Below are 17728 nucleotides of genomic sequence, written 5' to 3' on the forward strand. Positions count from 1 at the left end.
TAATAGAGTCCTATTGGTGCCTCTGACTTGCAAGACCCTGAGAAAAGTGTGAAGAGTCCAAGGTGTCTGCACTAACAGAGGAAGAATTCTGGACAGAGTCTCAGGGGACTATTATTATTTAGTTCATCTCTGGGCATTACTGTCCACATTTCCCTAGAAAGACTATGGACATAACTCTCAGTGGTCTAAATGTACAAGGTTCTGTGCACCTGGGCTGACTGCACTGAGAAGTCCCTGTTGCTGCCAGAGGATAAAGAAGGGGTCAGAAAAATGGTGCACGTGGACCCAGCACCTGTTAAGCAGACTAATGTTGCTAACTAAGGTCAATTCCAACTTCTTTTAGGTATTGCCCTATTCTTTACCTCTTACAGGACAGACTGACTGGCATCTTCTCATGCTCTCCTTACATACCTTTGTGCCAACTTGTATGGTCAGTTAGAGGTCAAAAATATCATGAGAGCAGTTCCAAATATTTCAGCCTATAGACTGCAGTGAAAAGGAGCCAAACACAAAGTACAAACTTTTTTTGATACTGAAAGTTTTCAGATACCCAAGGAACTGAAAGAGTACATGAAAGGGAAACTACAAAGTAGGAGAAAGAGTTCTTTCATTTAATGTGGAATTTGGACTCAGAAACACTGAAGCAACATACAATTTCAGGACACATGGAATTTTATCAGTGATCAATTTACGAATGTCTGTTTCTCCAAGATGGATTCTTTGAGGGATTACATTAAGGAACTCTTAAGTTAATGGTACTGTTTTTTACTTCTCAACTCTATGCTTTTTAGATCAGACTGGGAGATAAGGTAATACAAGGAAAATTAGCAGAAAACTCAATATAATGGTGATGGCAGCCAATAGTGGAATAAGAAGGAAGAATTCTGAAAGGTTCCCTTCACCAGAAAGCAACTTTGGAAATGGCAGAAATTATCATTAAATGGAGCTGTACCATATAATAGTGCCTCATAAATGACCTATGGAAGCAGTCACTGCTGCTTCAGAAATACTTCCCAGAGACGCTGAGAGCAACACCTGATGTCTTTGACACCCAAGAAGAGAAAAGAGACTGGAGATCACTAGAGTACAAGTTTTCTGACCCCAAAGAGCCCAAAATGTTTAAGACGTTTAATTTTTTAAAATTCTGCCACCCGTGAAGTGAATACGAGGGGAGTGGAAGGGAAAATGTGCCCTCCCAGAAAGGTTTATTTAAAATAATTCAGGCTCAAAAGTTAAAAAAAATGTATGCAGTATTTTTTCCCATCACAACCAGTTAATTTGATATTGGTAACAGGGTATTTCAGTAATCACATCAAATCATATCCCACCAATAATCAGAATATATCCTTTGTTCTATGCTTTCTTTGGGATTCCTTTCTTTACAGGCTACCTCCTTGAATATCTTCTAACTAAAGCAGAGCTTTTATGAGTAAATCTCTAGAGAAAGACTTCCATTTGGCAAAATTTTTAAAATACCACTACTGGGCTTCCCTGGTGGCGTAGTGGTTGAGAGTCTGCCTGACAGTGCAGGGGACACGGGTTCAAGCCCTGGTCTGGGAAGATCCCACATGCCGCGGAGCAACTGGGCCCGTGAGCCACAATTACTGAGCCTGCGTGTCTGGAGCCTGTGCTCCGCAACAAGAGAGGCCGCGATAGTGAGGGGCCCGCGCACCGCGATGAGGGGTGGCCCCTGCTTGCCGCAACTAGAGAAGGCCCCCCGCTTGCCGCAAATAGAGAAAGCCCTCGCACAGAAACGAAGACCCAACGCAGCCATAGATAAATAAGTAAATAAATAAAAATTTAAAAAAAAAATACCACTACTAATCTCTGATATCCATAGGGAAACTATAAACGAGAAAGATTTGGCAGAATTGTGTAAACATCTGGAGGACTCTCCTGTCCAAGTCAAAGCTGTGGCTACCAGCATTTTACTCTTTTCCTGATTTTTTTTTTTTTTTTCATTTGAGAGGTTTGATTTCCCACTGTATTCAGTTTGGGGGCAGGTTTCACGGGACAGTGGATTATCCTAATCTAGCAAGAAACTAAGCCTTAAAAAGGTCTAGAAGTCATTTATCATTTGGCAGCTGTAGAAGCTCAAACAGTAACACATTCTGCTCCAAAGGCACTTATGACATGGGGCAGGACCCTCAACGTTCATTCAGTTGCAAGGAGTTCTCAAAGCATTCAGCAAAAGGGGAGACTTTGCCTGGAGTGGAGCTATTTGTCCCTTTCTCCCAGATCCTTCCTTTCTATGTTCATTCTATAATATAAAGCACTGAAAAATAAATTAATGGTGATTATTACTTGTAAGAAAAAGGTGTGTGTGTGTGTGTGTGTGTGTGTCTGTGTGTAAATGTGTTTTTTTTTTTTTAAACATCCTTATTGAAGTATAATTGCCTTACAATGGTGTGTTAGCTTCTGCTTTATAACAAAGTGAATCAGTTATACATATACAATATGTTCCCATTTCTCTTCCCTCTTGCATCTCCCTCCCTCCCACCCTCCCCACCCCACCCCTCTAGGTGGTCACAAAGCACCGAGCTGATATCCCTGTGCTATGTGGCTGCTTCCCACTAGCTATCTATTTTACATTTGGTAGTGGATATATGTCCATGACACTCTCTTACCCTGTCACATCTCACCCCACCCCCTCCCCATATCCTCAAGTCCATTCTCTAGTAGGTCTGTGTCTTTATTCCCGTCTTGCCACTAGGTTCTTCATGGCCTTTTTTTTTTTTTTCCTTAGATTCCGTATATATGTGTTAGCATACTGTATTTGTTTTTCTCTTTCTGACTTACTTCACTCTGTATGACAGACTCTAACTCCATCCACCTCATTACAAATACCTCCATTTCATTTCTTTTTATGGCTGAGTAATGTTCCATTGTATATATGTGCCACATCTTCTTTATCCATTCATCTGTCGATGGACATTTAGGTTGCGTCCATGTCCTGGCTATTGTAAATAGAGCTGCAATGAACATTTTGGTACATGACTCTTTTTGACCTATGGTTTTCTCAGGGTATATGCCCAGTAGTGGGATTGCTGGGTCGTATGGTAGTTCTATTTGTAGTTTTTTAAGGAACCTCCATACTGTTCTCCATAGTGGCTGTATCAATTTACATTCCCACCAACAGTGCAAGAGTGTTCCCTTTCCTCCACACCCTCTCCAGCATTTATTGTTTCTACATTTTTTGATGATGGCCATTCTGACCGGTGTGAGATGATATCTCATTGTAGTTTTGATTTGCATTTCTCTAATGATTAATGATGTTGAGCATTCTTTCATGTGTCTGTAGGCCATCTGTATATCTTCTTTGGAGAAATGTCTATTTAGGTCTTCTGCCCATTTTTGGATTGGGTTGTTCGTTTTTTTGTTATTGAGCTGCATGAGCTGCTTGTAAATCTTGGAGATTAATCCTTTGTCAGTTGCTTCATTTGCAAATATTTTCTCCCATTCTGATGGTTGTCTTTTGGTCTTGTTTATGGTTTCCTTTGCTGTGCAAAAGCTTTTAAGTTTCATTAGGTCCCATTTGTTTATTTGTGTTCTTATTTCCATTTCTCTGGGAGCTGGGTCAAAAAGAATCTTGCTGTGATGTATGTCATAGAGTGTTCTGCCTATGTTTTCCTCTAAGAGTTTGATAGTGTCTGCCCTTACACTTAGGTCTTTAATCCATTTTGAGTTTATTTTTGTGCATGGTGTCAGGGAGTGTTCTAATTTCATACTTTTACATGTACCTGTCCAATTTTCCCAGCACCACTTATTGAAGAGGCTGTCTTTTCTCCACTGTATATGCTTGCCTCCTTTATCAAAGATAAGGTGACCATATGTGTGTGGGTTTATCTCTGGGCTTTCTATCCTGTTCCATTGATCTATATTTCTGTTTTTGTGCCAGTACCAAACTGTCTTGATTACTGAAGCTTTGTAATATAGTCTGAAGTCAGGGAGCCTGATTCCCCCAGCTCCATTTTTCGTTCTCAAGATTGCTTTGGCTATTTGGGGTCTTTTGTGTTTCCATACAAATTGTGAAATTTTTTGTTCGTAAATGTGTTTTAAGAAACTAACTTTTTAAAATAAAATTTAAGAATTAAGCCTATTTTTCACAGTAGACTCTAAAATACCTGTAAGTAAATGGATTCCCCTTCATCCTCCCTGGATGAATATAGAAAAGTAGGTGAGTCTCCCTAGCTTGAAAAGTAGGGCACAAATAGGATGGATCTGAAAACCCACTGGTAGGGCACAGGGAGAAAAGAGGGATCAGATGAGATGAGGAGACTTCCAAGATGAGGAGACTTCTGGGCACAAATCTGAGGCTGCCTTTATACGGAATGAAAGGCAACCTGGTGGGAAAATACGTGTTTTCATCAACTTCTGGGCTACTGATTATGGTGGTAAAGACTATTATAAGCTTATATTCTTTGGGAGACAATTCTCAATGTTTCTTTCATGTTTCTGCAGCTTTTACAAGCAGGGGCACAGACTACTTTTTTTCCTCCAAACTATCATTTCAAGGATGTTTTTGGAGTGAAAAACCTTGAGAGACACTGATTGTGACCCTCTCTTGAGCAAAAGGAAGGTTTGTTTACTGTCTATTAAAAAACATTCAGGTTCCCTAAACTTGGAGTTCTCCTATGACTCAACCCACTGCTTGTGCAAAGCTTACCTGGCCCTTTTCATCTTTCCCTGTGAAAACTAAAGTAGGGAGCCAATAAAAGCACGAGGTACATGATGTTTTCTGTGACATGATAAACAAAGTCCTCTTTCTCTGCCCCAGGAGTCTTGCATCTTCTTCTAGCATCATGACGCCTCAGCAAGCTAACTTCTTACACTGTAAGTAGGGTAAGATCTCAGACTGCTACGGTCTTGGCAATGTTCTTCCTTATAAAATACATTTTTGGGTATGAGAAAATAATCCTTGCACCTGACGATGCCTAGGCACGGCTCTGAAAGAGGCTGCAGGATTTGAAAAGAAACTGGAAAACTGGGCCACAAGAAGTAGGAATGTATTTCTTACATAATCTCATAGAAGCAAACCGTAAAATTCAATAAATAATAAAATTAGAAATGTGTATTTGGGAGAAGCAGAGATACTGAACTACAGAAAAAGAAAAGAAATAGTAGAAAGATAACTCAGAACATTCTAATGATAATAACAATGAAAGTAACAGTTAACTTACATATGGTAGTTTGCATTTTACAAAGCATTTCCACACATATTATTTTGAGTCTTACAACATTCTTGTGAGTAGGTTTTATTATTTTCTTAATTACACAGTAGAAAAAATTGAACTTTAGAAAGGTTATGTAACTTGCTAGCGGCCAAACCTAATACATTAAGTAAATAAACAGTAGAGAAGTACTTAAGAAAACTGAATAAAACCAAAACAAAAATCTAGATTTGGCCATAAGCTCAGAATCTTTCAGCACCAAGTTTTTCCCTTTATATGCTGCCTCCCTTGTTCCCTATAAACATGTCTTTTTCTCCTATGTGAAAGAACAAAATCCCTCTTTTTATTCTATTAACTTTAGATGTGATCCTTCCTCTTTTTTTTTTTTTTTTCACGGCTAAGATTCTATCATGAGTAGCTTATGTATTCTCTCTGCCTCTCTTCCTTTCCACTCAGTTAATATCTTTACTTTCTCCCAATGACTGTATGTCGATAGACAATGTTTTACTAATGCCATTCACAGATCCATATTTTATGACTGTTGCTGAATTCTTCAATCTTGCCCTCAGTGTTTATACACATGTCCATGTGCACACATACATGCTCAGACACAAATACGTACCTACACCAACACATCCTTCCAATTCTTCCCTAATGTGTCACTTTCTTTCATGCCTCAGCACATGCTCTGCTATCTAATTGGAGTTTCTCTGCTTTTTTAAACCCCATTCAATACTTTCAATTAAAATTACAATTCCACTCCCCTTTCAATACCTATCCACACGAAGAAGAGTTAAAAGCTCTTGGAGAGTCTTTCATAGATTTTGGTTCAAGATAGTGACATAGGAGGCTCCTGAACTCACCTCCTCCAGTGGACACACCAAATCTACAGCTACATATGGAATAATTCGCTCTGAAAGAACTCCATAAACTAGGTGAACGTGAACGACCCCTACGCATAGGGCAAACAAGAAAAAACCCACATCAAAATAGGTAGGAGAGGCTGAGGCACAAGCTTGCCATGAACCCCGCCCCTACTGTGGTGACACACAACCAGGAGGGAACTCACAACTCCCAGCTTCTCCCTGAGGAGCCAGGGGTTTGAACCCCACATATGGTGCCCCAACTTTGAATACTTCCACCTGAGAGATGGGCCCCGAAAACATCTAGCTTTGAAAGCCAGTGGGGCTTGTGTCTAAGAGACCCACAAGGCTATAGGGAACTGAGAAACTGTTCTTCACAGGCTCAGGCGGACTCCCTGTGGCTAAGCCCCCAGGTCCAGTGCAGAGGAAGCAGGTTAAAATCTGTAATGCTCAAATTTCTAAATGAGAATATATTATGTATTGCTTATCAGATGTCTGTACATAGAGAGATATAGATACAGGTATACATTAATGTGATCAACACCACAGGGAGGACATCATGGAGTGATACAGAATTTTAAATGAGTAAAATGGTTTCTTCCAGGAGAAAGTATGCAACATTTTGGGTAGGAGAGATGTCCAGTCTTTCCATTAAAAAGGACTATTTGCTTATCTTAAAGGCTGTGGCCTGAGGAGCAAGTACCTAATTTAATACACCTCTAGGGGCTGACTGCAATACTCTCCAGAGGCAGGCACCACGTTTTTGCTCTCTCTCTCCCTGCCTCACTCCAGGTTGCTTTAATATACCAGAAAGGAGCTTACACAGAGGTCTGGTGCCCCAGCTTTTGCAGCTGGGCCCAGGGGATGCATCCCTTGATTAATTGGCTCTGGTGGCCAGTGGGGTTTATGTTCTGGGGTCCCACAAGCCTGTAACAGAGAATCCGTTCTTAACTGTCTGATCCCCAGGGCACAGCGCAGAGGCTACAGACTGAAACACCCAGTGTCTCAGAGGAAGATGCCTATTTGCATATCATGTACCAACAGGTACCTGAAAGGGTGCTCTACATCACTCATCATCAAGAAAATGCCAGTCAAAATCACAATAGGGGACTTCCCTGGTGGCGCAGTGGTTAAGAATCCGCCTGCCAATGCAGGGCACATGGGTTCGAGCCCTGGTCCGGGAAGATCCCACATGCCGCCGAGCAACTAAGCCCATGTGCCATAACTACTGAGTCTGCACTCTAGAGCCCACGAGCCACAGCTACTGAAGCCCACGAGCCTAGAGCCCACGCTCCGCAACAAGAGAAGCCTCCGCAATGAGACGCCGCACACCGCAACAAAGAGTAGCCCCCGCTCGCTGCAACTAGAGAAAGCCCATGTGCAGCAACAAAGATCCAATGCAGCCAAAAATAAAATAAATAAATAAATAAATAAAAATTTTAAAAAATCACGATAACACTTCACACCTGTCAGAATGGCTATCCTCAAAAAGATAAAAGATAACAAGTATTGGCAAGGATATGTACAAGAACCTTGTACACTGCCGATGGAAATGTAAATTGGTGCAGCCACTATGGAAAACAGTATGGAGGGTTTTCCAAAATTTAAAAATAGAACTACCATATTTTCCAGCAATTCCACTTCTGGGTATATACCTGAAAGAAATAAAATCAATATCCTGAAGAGATATCTGCACCTTCATTTTCATTGCGGCATTTTTTACAGTAGCCAAGACATGGAAACAACCTAAGTGTCTGTAGACAAATAAATGGTAAAAATAATGGTAAAGACAGATAAATGGTATATAATTTACATATTTTATATATAATTTTCTTTACCACTTATTTGTATATATATATAATCTACCCATTAGAAAGAAGGACATCCTGCCATTTGTGACAACAACATGGGTAGACCTTGAGGGCATTATGTTAAGTGAAATAAGTCAGAAAACAGAAAGACAAATACTGTAAAATCTCACTTACATGGGGAATCTTACAAAATTTAACTTACAACGAACAAAATGGTGGTTTCCCAAGGCAAGGGGCAGGGGGTGAAATGGGTAAAGGTGTTCCAAAGGTACAAACCTCCAGTATAAGTATAGCAGAACACAGTGACTATAGTTAACAATGCTGTATTGTATATTTGAAAGTTGCTAAGAGAGTGCATCTTAAAAGTTCTCATCTCAAGAAAAAAAATTTTACCTGTGTGGTGATGGATGTTAATTAAATTTATTGTGGTAATCATTTGCAATACATATCAAATCATTATGTTGTACACCTAAAACAACGTTTTCTGTCAATTGTACCTCAATTAAAAAGAATCTTGCATATATAATATCCGGAGTAAGTATTTCACTGCTTTCTCATCGTTTGCCATGATATTTGTCTCTCTGAATAGACTAAGCTCTTTGATTGAAAGAACTATGATATTCATTTCTGTATTATCTAGAACCAAGCATAATGCCTAAGAGTGAAAGGTACTCAATACTGTTGGGTGAATAATGACCAGCGAGTAAAATTAAGTCCGTCTAAGTCTGCATACTCATATTTGTGTGTGTGTGTGTGTGTGTGTGTGGATATGTGTGTGTGTGGCACGTCCTGCTATAATGTGGGTGGTGGTATCTAAGGAAACTTCTAGCAAATAACAACCTTTAATCTACAGCTGAATTAAGGATGAAGTACATAATTTAATCTGTATGAATCTTTGTGATAACTTTTGTTACAACTTGTCATACTAATATTAGTAATAAAAACAAGAGTAATTATTTATAGGTGGGGAGCACTATCCTCATTTTGTAAGATGAAGAAACAAGCTTAAAGGGATTGTGATGACTTGCTTAATGTTCCAAGGTAAATAGTAGGTTATATTTTATTTGTGTGATACTGTCCACATTAGTAGTTTTCACCAAATAGTTCAGTCTCCCCTGATGCTGGACAGACAGAAGGAATGCATTTCTCTACTCCCTTGAAGTTAGATGTGGTCATGTGGATTGCTTTGGCCAAAGAAGCGTAAGCAAAACATTATCAGGGAGAAGCCTTAAGAGCTAGCACCCAATGCACAAAGTCTATTTCTCTCTGTCACAGCATCTGCCAATTTTAAAGTTGATGACTGCTCCATCAGACTGGGACTTGATCAAGGATAATGTGAAATTAAACCATTTGCTGATTCAGATTTGGAAATGTAATAGGAGCAAGAAATAAACTTCTGTTTTGTTAAGCCACTGAGATTTTGTGAATTTTTCAATCATAGTCTAATTTGGTCCACTTTGACCAAAATACTTCACAGAAGTCCTAACTTCACTACTAAAGTTTGTTTGACCATAAATCTTAATTTAAGGTTTTGGGGCAAGTTTGAAACGTTGAAAAAGATGTTTAAAAATCATTGAAAATGATATATTTTTAGGATACTAAAATAACGGAAACTTAGACATTCATAGTTATTACTTTCTTTTACTACTGCAGATTTAGGTATTGAAAAACTTAAGGTATATGGACCCAGAGAAGCCACCAACAGGAAATTCAGTCTGAAGCAGTACAACAAATAGAAACTGGAGCCAGAGATGAGGCGAAAGAGATTATGCAGCCAACATACATTCCAGAAATAAAATCTGGGTCACAGCCAGGAACTGCTGAGCTAATCAGTGTGAAATCAGAAGAAACAGGGTCGGAAATGACAGACATGTATTATCTAAAATAGAGTCACAGATCCTGATTTCAGACAAGTGTCAGGGCAAAGTCAAGACATTCCACATAAGTAGTATAACTGAGTAGTCATAAATCAAAGAACAAAAAGTCCTCATTTGATATTAAACCACCACAGTCACCACCATCATGAGCCTCATCAAAACAATAATTGAGTCCTGAGCACTTTACAGGCCTTTTCACACTTCATCATCATTGCAATCCTAGGACAATGGTGAAGAAAACGAGGTGCACATCACAGCACTGGAACTCAAACCCAGTCTAATCTAACAACAAATTAGGTGTTCTCAGCCGCTATGTTAATTGACTCTGTGCCATTTATTCTTCTGTCTTGTACAAAGAGAGTAATTAAGTGGCTTGGCCTTCCAAAATAGAGTCAATGTACAATAACAAAGGGCCTAGAACAAACGTAAGCGCTAATCCCAGTGGGACAAATTAGAAAGAGGGCTAATATGTGATCTAAATTTGCTTAACAATAAATTGAATATGCACAGGGGAGGAGGTCTAGTCTCTCCCTCCAGTTTCCTTAACCCATCATGTATGGATCAAGCAAAAAATACATCTCCAAGACACAGATCATCATGCTAGAGGGTGGGGTTTCCTGGGAGAGGAAAGCTACTTAAAATGGCCAAGCACTTTACCAAATTTTTTATTATAATTGCTTCCTGAGTTTATTCTCCTCTCTTTTCCCTCCTATGTTTTTCAAAAGGAAGAGTGAAGGAGGGTCCAGAGACGGGAGAAAAGCAGCGTGGGTAGAATGATGAAAACTGCTCACGGAGGTTGACACAGCATCCCCGCCATGTAGCAGGATAAGGGAGCAGAAAGGTGTTCTGGGGCCAAAGCCATAGTTAGAAGCTTTGTTTCTTTGCTTTGTCCTGTGTACAAAAGCCCTTTGAGAGATGGCTGTGGCTGATGGAGATAAGAGGACCTGAATCCTGGGTTCCAGATTCCCCTATTTTAGAAACATGATTAACAATCTGTTTATTAACAAAGTGATCTCTGTAAGAAATATAAATGAATTACTACTGTTTTGATCTTTGTTATTGCTTATTGTGCCATAGCAATAGGCCAGGCAATCTGCCTGACGGAGATCATCTGCCACCTCTAAGGCTGATTGTGAGTATTCAATGAATTAATATTTGTATATTATTTAGAATAGGGTACTAGAAATTGATTATTTATGATAATGATGATTACTGTCTCATTAAATCCTACAACACTGTGAGGTGGAATTCTACTTTACAAGGTGAGGAAGCTGAGGCACAGGTAGTACATGTAACCTTCCCAAGGTCCCAAGGCTAGTAAGTTGAATTTGGGGCTGCGGTTCAACACTGTCGAATATTAGTTTGCTTACAAAGCCTGTGCTCTTTCCACTAAGCCACATCACATGCCTCGCTTCAATGGAAGAAACTGTACACTAGGTCCAAATATTAGGCATGCTGGTCCTTACCGAAAAGAACAAGTCATCAAATAATTCTGCAACTCTCTACAATGCCAGCTGCTATAAACAGTATGAAATTTATGAGAGTTTGGAAGTGTTCCCACCGTAATAACACAGTATTTTTCAAAAATAATGTACACGCTATATAACACGCTTTGTATATAGCAAATAAAAAGCTAATCCTAAGTGACAATACATGGGCAGATAATGAATCGCTTGGAAATACTGTGTAGATTTTACATAGAAAATATTGTTATCCATGAAAAGATTCCAGGAAGCAACGACAAACTAATAATGTGATAAGCTCAATTCTCTACACGGCAGGAGAGAGAGCTGTCCATCTTATCACAACAGTTTGGATGACTTTTTATGAAGAGTGGAAAAGAAAAGTATACCCCTCTCCCACATATCAATGGAAATGCTCCCCACAGAGTGACTCAGCCTGAAACCCTAAACAGGAGCATGGGCTCAGCATGCTGTAGGCAGCCACAGCAGGCTTCACATTAGCTGCCTTCAGCATCTGTGGGGACAACACAGATCCCAGGCTGCCAACAGCACCAGAAGCTTCTACCTTGTGGGAAGAATGTGGTCTTACAGCAGAGAAAAAGACATTGGCTCTTAATGCTCTAAAATGCAGCACTTTTTAACTTGATCATCAACAATATATTCGAACAGCCAACATAACACACTCACTCCCTCTCTATTAAAATAATAATCGTAAACAGTTATATAACTTGCAACTCACCAGGCACTGTTCTCATTACTTGACATGTATTAACTCATTCAATTTAATCCTTACAACATTCGACATATTTATTATTTTTCCCATTTTACAAGTATGAAAATGGGGACACAGAGAGGTTATATAACTTTTGAAAGTCAGACATCTAAAATATGGTAGGACCAGGATTTGAACACAGCTGTTTGATGTGCTAGCTGCCTAGCCAGGAATGCTGTGCCAACGTCACTATTTTTTCCCCCAATTAATTATGAGGAAAGCCTAGAAACTGAAACAACATGTATAGTTACAGGGTGTAATGGACTAAAATTTGTGTCTCCCCTAATGCATATGTTGAAACCTTACCTCACAATATGAGGGATCTTTGAGAGGTAAATAGAATTAGATGAGGTTCTTAGGGTAGAACCCTGATGAACTGAATTAGTGCCCTTATAAGAATCCCAGGAGAGCTTGCTGCTCTTCTCTTGTTCCTTCCACCATGTGAGAATACAAGAAGTTGGCAGTTTGCAGCCCAGAAGAGGACCTTTACCAGAATCCATGCTCGCACCCTAATCTCAAACTTCCAGCCTCCAGAACTATGAGAAATAATTTTCTGTTGTTTATAAATCACCCAGTCTATGGTACTTCGTTATAGCAGCCTAAACAGAATACGACACGATATATTGTGGCAATCGTGGAGAGAACTCAACATCAGATAACTTGAGAAAAAGATCTTTATGGTATCATCGATGTCCAACATTGAATGATTTGGTTTTGTGGGGCAGGGGTTTCATGAACTCATTCATCTCAACCAAGAATTCGACGACCCCACCCCATTCCCCAAAAGCGTATAGAACACTTATTTGAAATATATCACATATAATCTTAGCATGCTGCAAATTTAAACTTAAATTAATAACTTTTTAAAAATTTAGTCATTTAATACATATAAACAATTTCTTATTGAAAGTTACAAAACAATTAAAATCTGATATATCACTTTTCTAATAGACTACAGAGGGATGTCACTTTGCCAACACTGCGTTGAAACATGAAAAATCTGATCCTTAAATGCTGCTGATAAACTGATCACATGTACTGAATAGCATGGAAAATATACCACTTTTATAATCTTCAGGATAATAAGTTTGTCTCCTGTTATGTTTTGACAATGGCAATTTATTATACAAAGATCCATCCTAATCATAATATTCTTTGCTATTTAATTATACAGGAAACTTCTTAGAGGATTCAGTCTAACACTCTTCATTGTTGTCTTGGTTATTTAAAAAAGAGTAGCAAGTCTAATGATCATGGAATCAGCACTATTTATTTCCTTCACAGTTAATATGTCTTCTCATAAGATCCATTTTAATAATGTTCTTATACTCACTGTGTCACTACTCACTACCAATTTTTTGAATGCCCATTAATCTTTGTCTCAAGAGGTTAGAACTTTTACATTTATGACAATTTTTATTACCACTTGTCTTAGGTATTTCTGCAAATCTATTACTAAATCAAGCATTTTGATGATATAATTAAATGTACCTCCATATTCCTTAGCCAATAAAATAAAAGTAGCAGCCTGTAATAATATATTTATTACTTTAGTACTAAATTGTTTATCAGTTCAAATACAATTTGAATATCTGAGCAAAAGTTATTGCAAATAATAATTTAGCTATCATGGCAATAATTTATCTGTTTTATACTAGTGCCTCCACAGGCATGTTTCCTGTAAGTACCTAAACACTGGAAAATATATTTTAATAATCCAGCTAAATTCAGCATAATCTAAACCAAACCATTATGTTTCTTTTACTTGGGAGATTATGTCACCAAATTCCCCTGTCCTCCAAGTCAAATTTTTAGAGCTAAATTTTAGAACTCTGTCTCTTTCTGCCTCTCTCTCTCTCTCTCTCTCTCTCTCTCTCTCAATTCTTGTATTTTATTATTGCCCAAGTTCTTTTCCACTAGTTTTAATGATGTAATATTTGAATCTATGCTTTTCTGGTCATCTTTCTCCATCCACGTTTTTTAGTCTATTCCAGTAGCCCACTGGCCTAATTTCAATCTCTTTGCCACATATACTATTTTCGTATTTGTAAATTAAGCTTCTTGGAGCATAGCATTGTTCATGACGCCTTACGCTTAACATTCTACAATTACTCTTCACTGCCTAACTCAAGTTGAGCATTGTATATTTAAATTCCACCTCATTTTTATAGCCTTACCTCCACTTACTCCCTTAATTTGTAGTGTGGCTAAATGTAGCTCATCTCACTTCCTCAAATATATGCTAAATTTTTCTTTTAATTTATATCATTTTTTCTGCATTTACCATGAATCTATTTTTAAGATTCATTTCAAATTCTACTTCTTCCATGAAGCCTTCCCTTTTTCCATCTCTAGCTGCATACTATTGCCCTACAGATCCCTAAACTTTGCTTGTAGCGCTTAGATATTTCACCTAGATATCGTTTATCCTAGAGTTGTTTATCCATTAGTTTCTAGCCTTCATTAAACTGTAAATTCCAAAAAGGGAGGGTCCGTATCTGTTCATATTTGCATCTCCTACAGTGCCAAGCAGAATACTCTCCCTAAAGAAGATGTTCAGAAATATTTACTTAATTATTGGATATATCACAACAGTAAAGAGCATACAGAAATTACAAAACATAGGTAAATCATTTTTTAGTCAGTTTAGAAATCACTGAGTATAAACATGCAGACAAGAATTCAGCCATTCTGGGATAAACTGTCTTCATGTGATAAGTAGATGAATTGTGCTTTCAGTGGCTCAAAACAGTTTTTCAGTATAAGCACCACATTTTGATGTCAACAATTTCTGATCCTCCCCTCCATTTGATAGTTGCTGTATTTTTATCATTATTGATGGAGAAAACTTACAGGTTACATGGGTTTGCATCTTCCTTACAAATACCCACCAGCACTCTGATAACCTCACCCAGAACACTTCAGCTCTCCAGTTAGGAAAAGTCTGGAAAACCTATGAAATTGGCCTCTTCAGATGATATACATTGTTTACTAATGTTCCTGACTTATACTATGTACCCCGTAAATGTGAGTGTTATTATTCACTCACATATCTATTTCTTATTATTCCAATCCTCCATTTGAGTTTAATCCTTTTCTCTGCCTCTTCATAATATGATTCAATTCACTCCTGACACTTCTCTCCTACATGCCCCAATTCTCTGCATAAGCATCTCCAGCTGTTCCAGTTTTTGCCTCTTTCACTATTGCGTGCTATTGGTTCTTTTTTTGCTTTCCGCTTCTTGCATTTTATTCTCTAACACTCACCATTCTTATTACATTCCCTGCATATTATTTTTTCTCTACTCATCGTGCTCCCAGCCTTTTGCTCCCTCCTATTTATTTGTTGCTTCATTTTCTCTCTTCAATACCTTGACACAGTTGCTACCCATATTTATTGCTGAAACTCAATTTGTGACACGGATGTATTTTTGAAAATCCATGGTAAGAACAATAAATAAATACAATTTTACTGTTTATGTGTAAAGAAGCTTACCATATTTAAAAATTGCATACTATAAAGTGAATCACCATGGCCTATCTTTTGTATCAATACACACACTAAACAACATGGTGTAAGATCCTACACCTTCTTTCTTTTACAACCTCTAATTTCAATGCCATGATGTATCTATGACTCCCTACTCCCAATCTTTTTGAAATGTTATGCAGGAAAAAAAAAAAATCTCACTTTTCCCCTTACTTCTGCTTATCCTTCTTCTTGGTTACAGACTCACCAGTCTCCATTCTCCCAAACTATCTTATCCTTTGCTTCACATCTCTTACAGCCAGAGAGTTTCCAAGTTCACTTTTGCATCTAAAGTTCTAGTTCTTTTTCTTCGAGATCTAATGTTCGATTTAAGTTTACCTTTTCCTTTTTCTCATGCCAAACTGGTAGTCTCAAGTTCACTTACTTGAAAACACAAAAGACACACCTGTATTTATCCCAATGCTGAACGGGATTTATAATCTGTTTTGGTAAGTAAATAATAACGTTGTTTAGCGCAAATACCAAGTCAAATCATATTATCAATATGAATACTTACATTCAGCATATTTCTGAAGCTGGGAAAATTCTGAGGGGCTGAGATGGGCCCATTTTTCCTGGTTTGTCATGGTGGTGGTGAGGAGATCTCTTACATACCAGGTGAGAAATTCTTTATTCAGATGTTTGGCAGAATTTATGCTTCAAAGTTTCCACATGGCATGTTTCATTATAAAATATCTCAAGCTTTCAAAATATGCAGTCTGTCAACATGAGACCACTGTGGATATGGGTTTGTAGTTTCAATAAGGTATTAAAGCACTGCAGAAAGAAAAAGAAAGATTGAAAGATTAGTATCATTAAACAAAGAAAAGAATTGACAAGTTATAGAATGTTAAAGATTTTTAATCCCTAAATAATATATTTCAGTTATTCTATTTTGCATAATAATCTTTAATTGCTCACTCCAATGGCATTTTATACACATTTTCTAACACCAAATCATAGAAGAAATATGATTAAAAATACAGTGTGAAGAAAATTTTATAAGGTCTAGTTTCATACAAGTAGACTTTTACTTTGTTCGGTTTTTTAAACTCCACATTCCAAGAGCAAAGAAGGGTGTCATTTTTATCAATCTAAACTTAACAATTTTTTAATATCTAAACAAATGTTATATTTAGACCCAGATTATTAAATGAAGCTAAATAAGCTCTAAAGTTCCTTAAATATGCAGTCTGGGGCTTCCCTGGTGGCGCAGTGGTTGAGAATCCTCCTGCCAATGCAGGGGACACGGGTTCGAGCCCTGGTCTGGGAAGATCCCACATGCCGCGGACCAACTGGGCCCGTGAGCCACAACTACTGAGCCTGCGCGTCTGGAGCCTGTGCTCCGCAATGAGAGGCCGCGACAGTGAGAGGCCGGCGCACTGCGATGAAGAGTGGCCCCCACTTGCCACAACTAGAGAAAGCCCTCGCACAGAAACGAAGACCCAACACAGCCATAAATAAATAAATAAATAAATAAATAAATAAATAAATAAATAAATAAAAAAAATACAGTCTGCTAGTCTACTAGCTTTCCAACAATGGTTTGGAATGGTCATCAGTGGTAGCACATATATTTGCAATTATGCAAATAAATTTGGGCAGATTATATAAATTGGTTTTTTTTCCCTAACAATTAAAAAAACAATAATTTTAATTTTACCATCTGTAAAAATCTCAATAAAATTTACCAAATTAAAGCAATTCCAAATGTCTGACAGACTTTCATAATGATAGTAGATGGAACTACTGTGAATCATGCTTAAAAATAAACCCCTAGGTTGTCATGGACCTACATTCACTGCTACATCTATAAAGGCAAACAAAATGAAAAACCGTCTGGTTTCAACTTTTTATCAGAGACAGTAATCAATTGCTCAGTAACCAAGCAGACTGGCACTGTAATCATCATAGAAACTAAAATATTTAGAAACAATTACTTAGATAATTTATGAAATTAAATGACTGGAAGGATTATGTATATAGATGTCATTACCTAAAGGCACGGTACCTGTATTTGGCATTAGTGCCTAACCTTTTTTCGACATCTATTTACTGTTCTCTATCAATCCCACAACCTCACTGTCATATTCTGTCATCTTATCCTTAAGAAAAAAAAACAAAAAAACTCTTCTTGTTGGTCTCATCTCTTCAGGGTTCCTGCAATCAGTTTTACAAGGTGGTAGTTGGCTTTTAAAATGGAAAAAAATGCAGATACTGATGCATTAACAGAGGCTAAATT

At 38.0% G+C, this 17728-nt stretch overlaps 1 protein-coding gene across 6 annotated transcripts in view; it reads right to left on the minus strand.

Moving 5' to 3' along the window:
- DGKB (diacylglycerol kinase beta) overlaps positions 1-16073 on the minus strand; it is a 639765-nt gene extending 623692 nt beyond the window's left edge. For all 6 annotated transcript variants that reach the window (XM_059932825.1, XM_059932829.1, XM_059932827.1 and 3 more), the window contains exon 1: positions 16004-16073. In XM_059932825.1, the coding sequence (XP_059788808.1) occupies positions 16004-16073 (70 nt within the window). The remainder of the gene's footprint in view (positions 1-16003) is intronic.
- Positions 16074-17728: the final 1655 nt, after the last annotated feature.

Source organism: Balaenoptera ricei, chromosome 9 (assembly GCF_028023285.1).
Source record: "Balaenoptera ricei isolate mBalRic1 chromosome 9, mBalRic1.hap2, whole genome shotgun sequence".
NCBI classification, from domain to species: domain Eukaryota; kingdom Metazoa; phylum Chordata; class Mammalia; order Artiodactyla; family Balaenopteridae; genus Balaenoptera; species Balaenoptera ricei.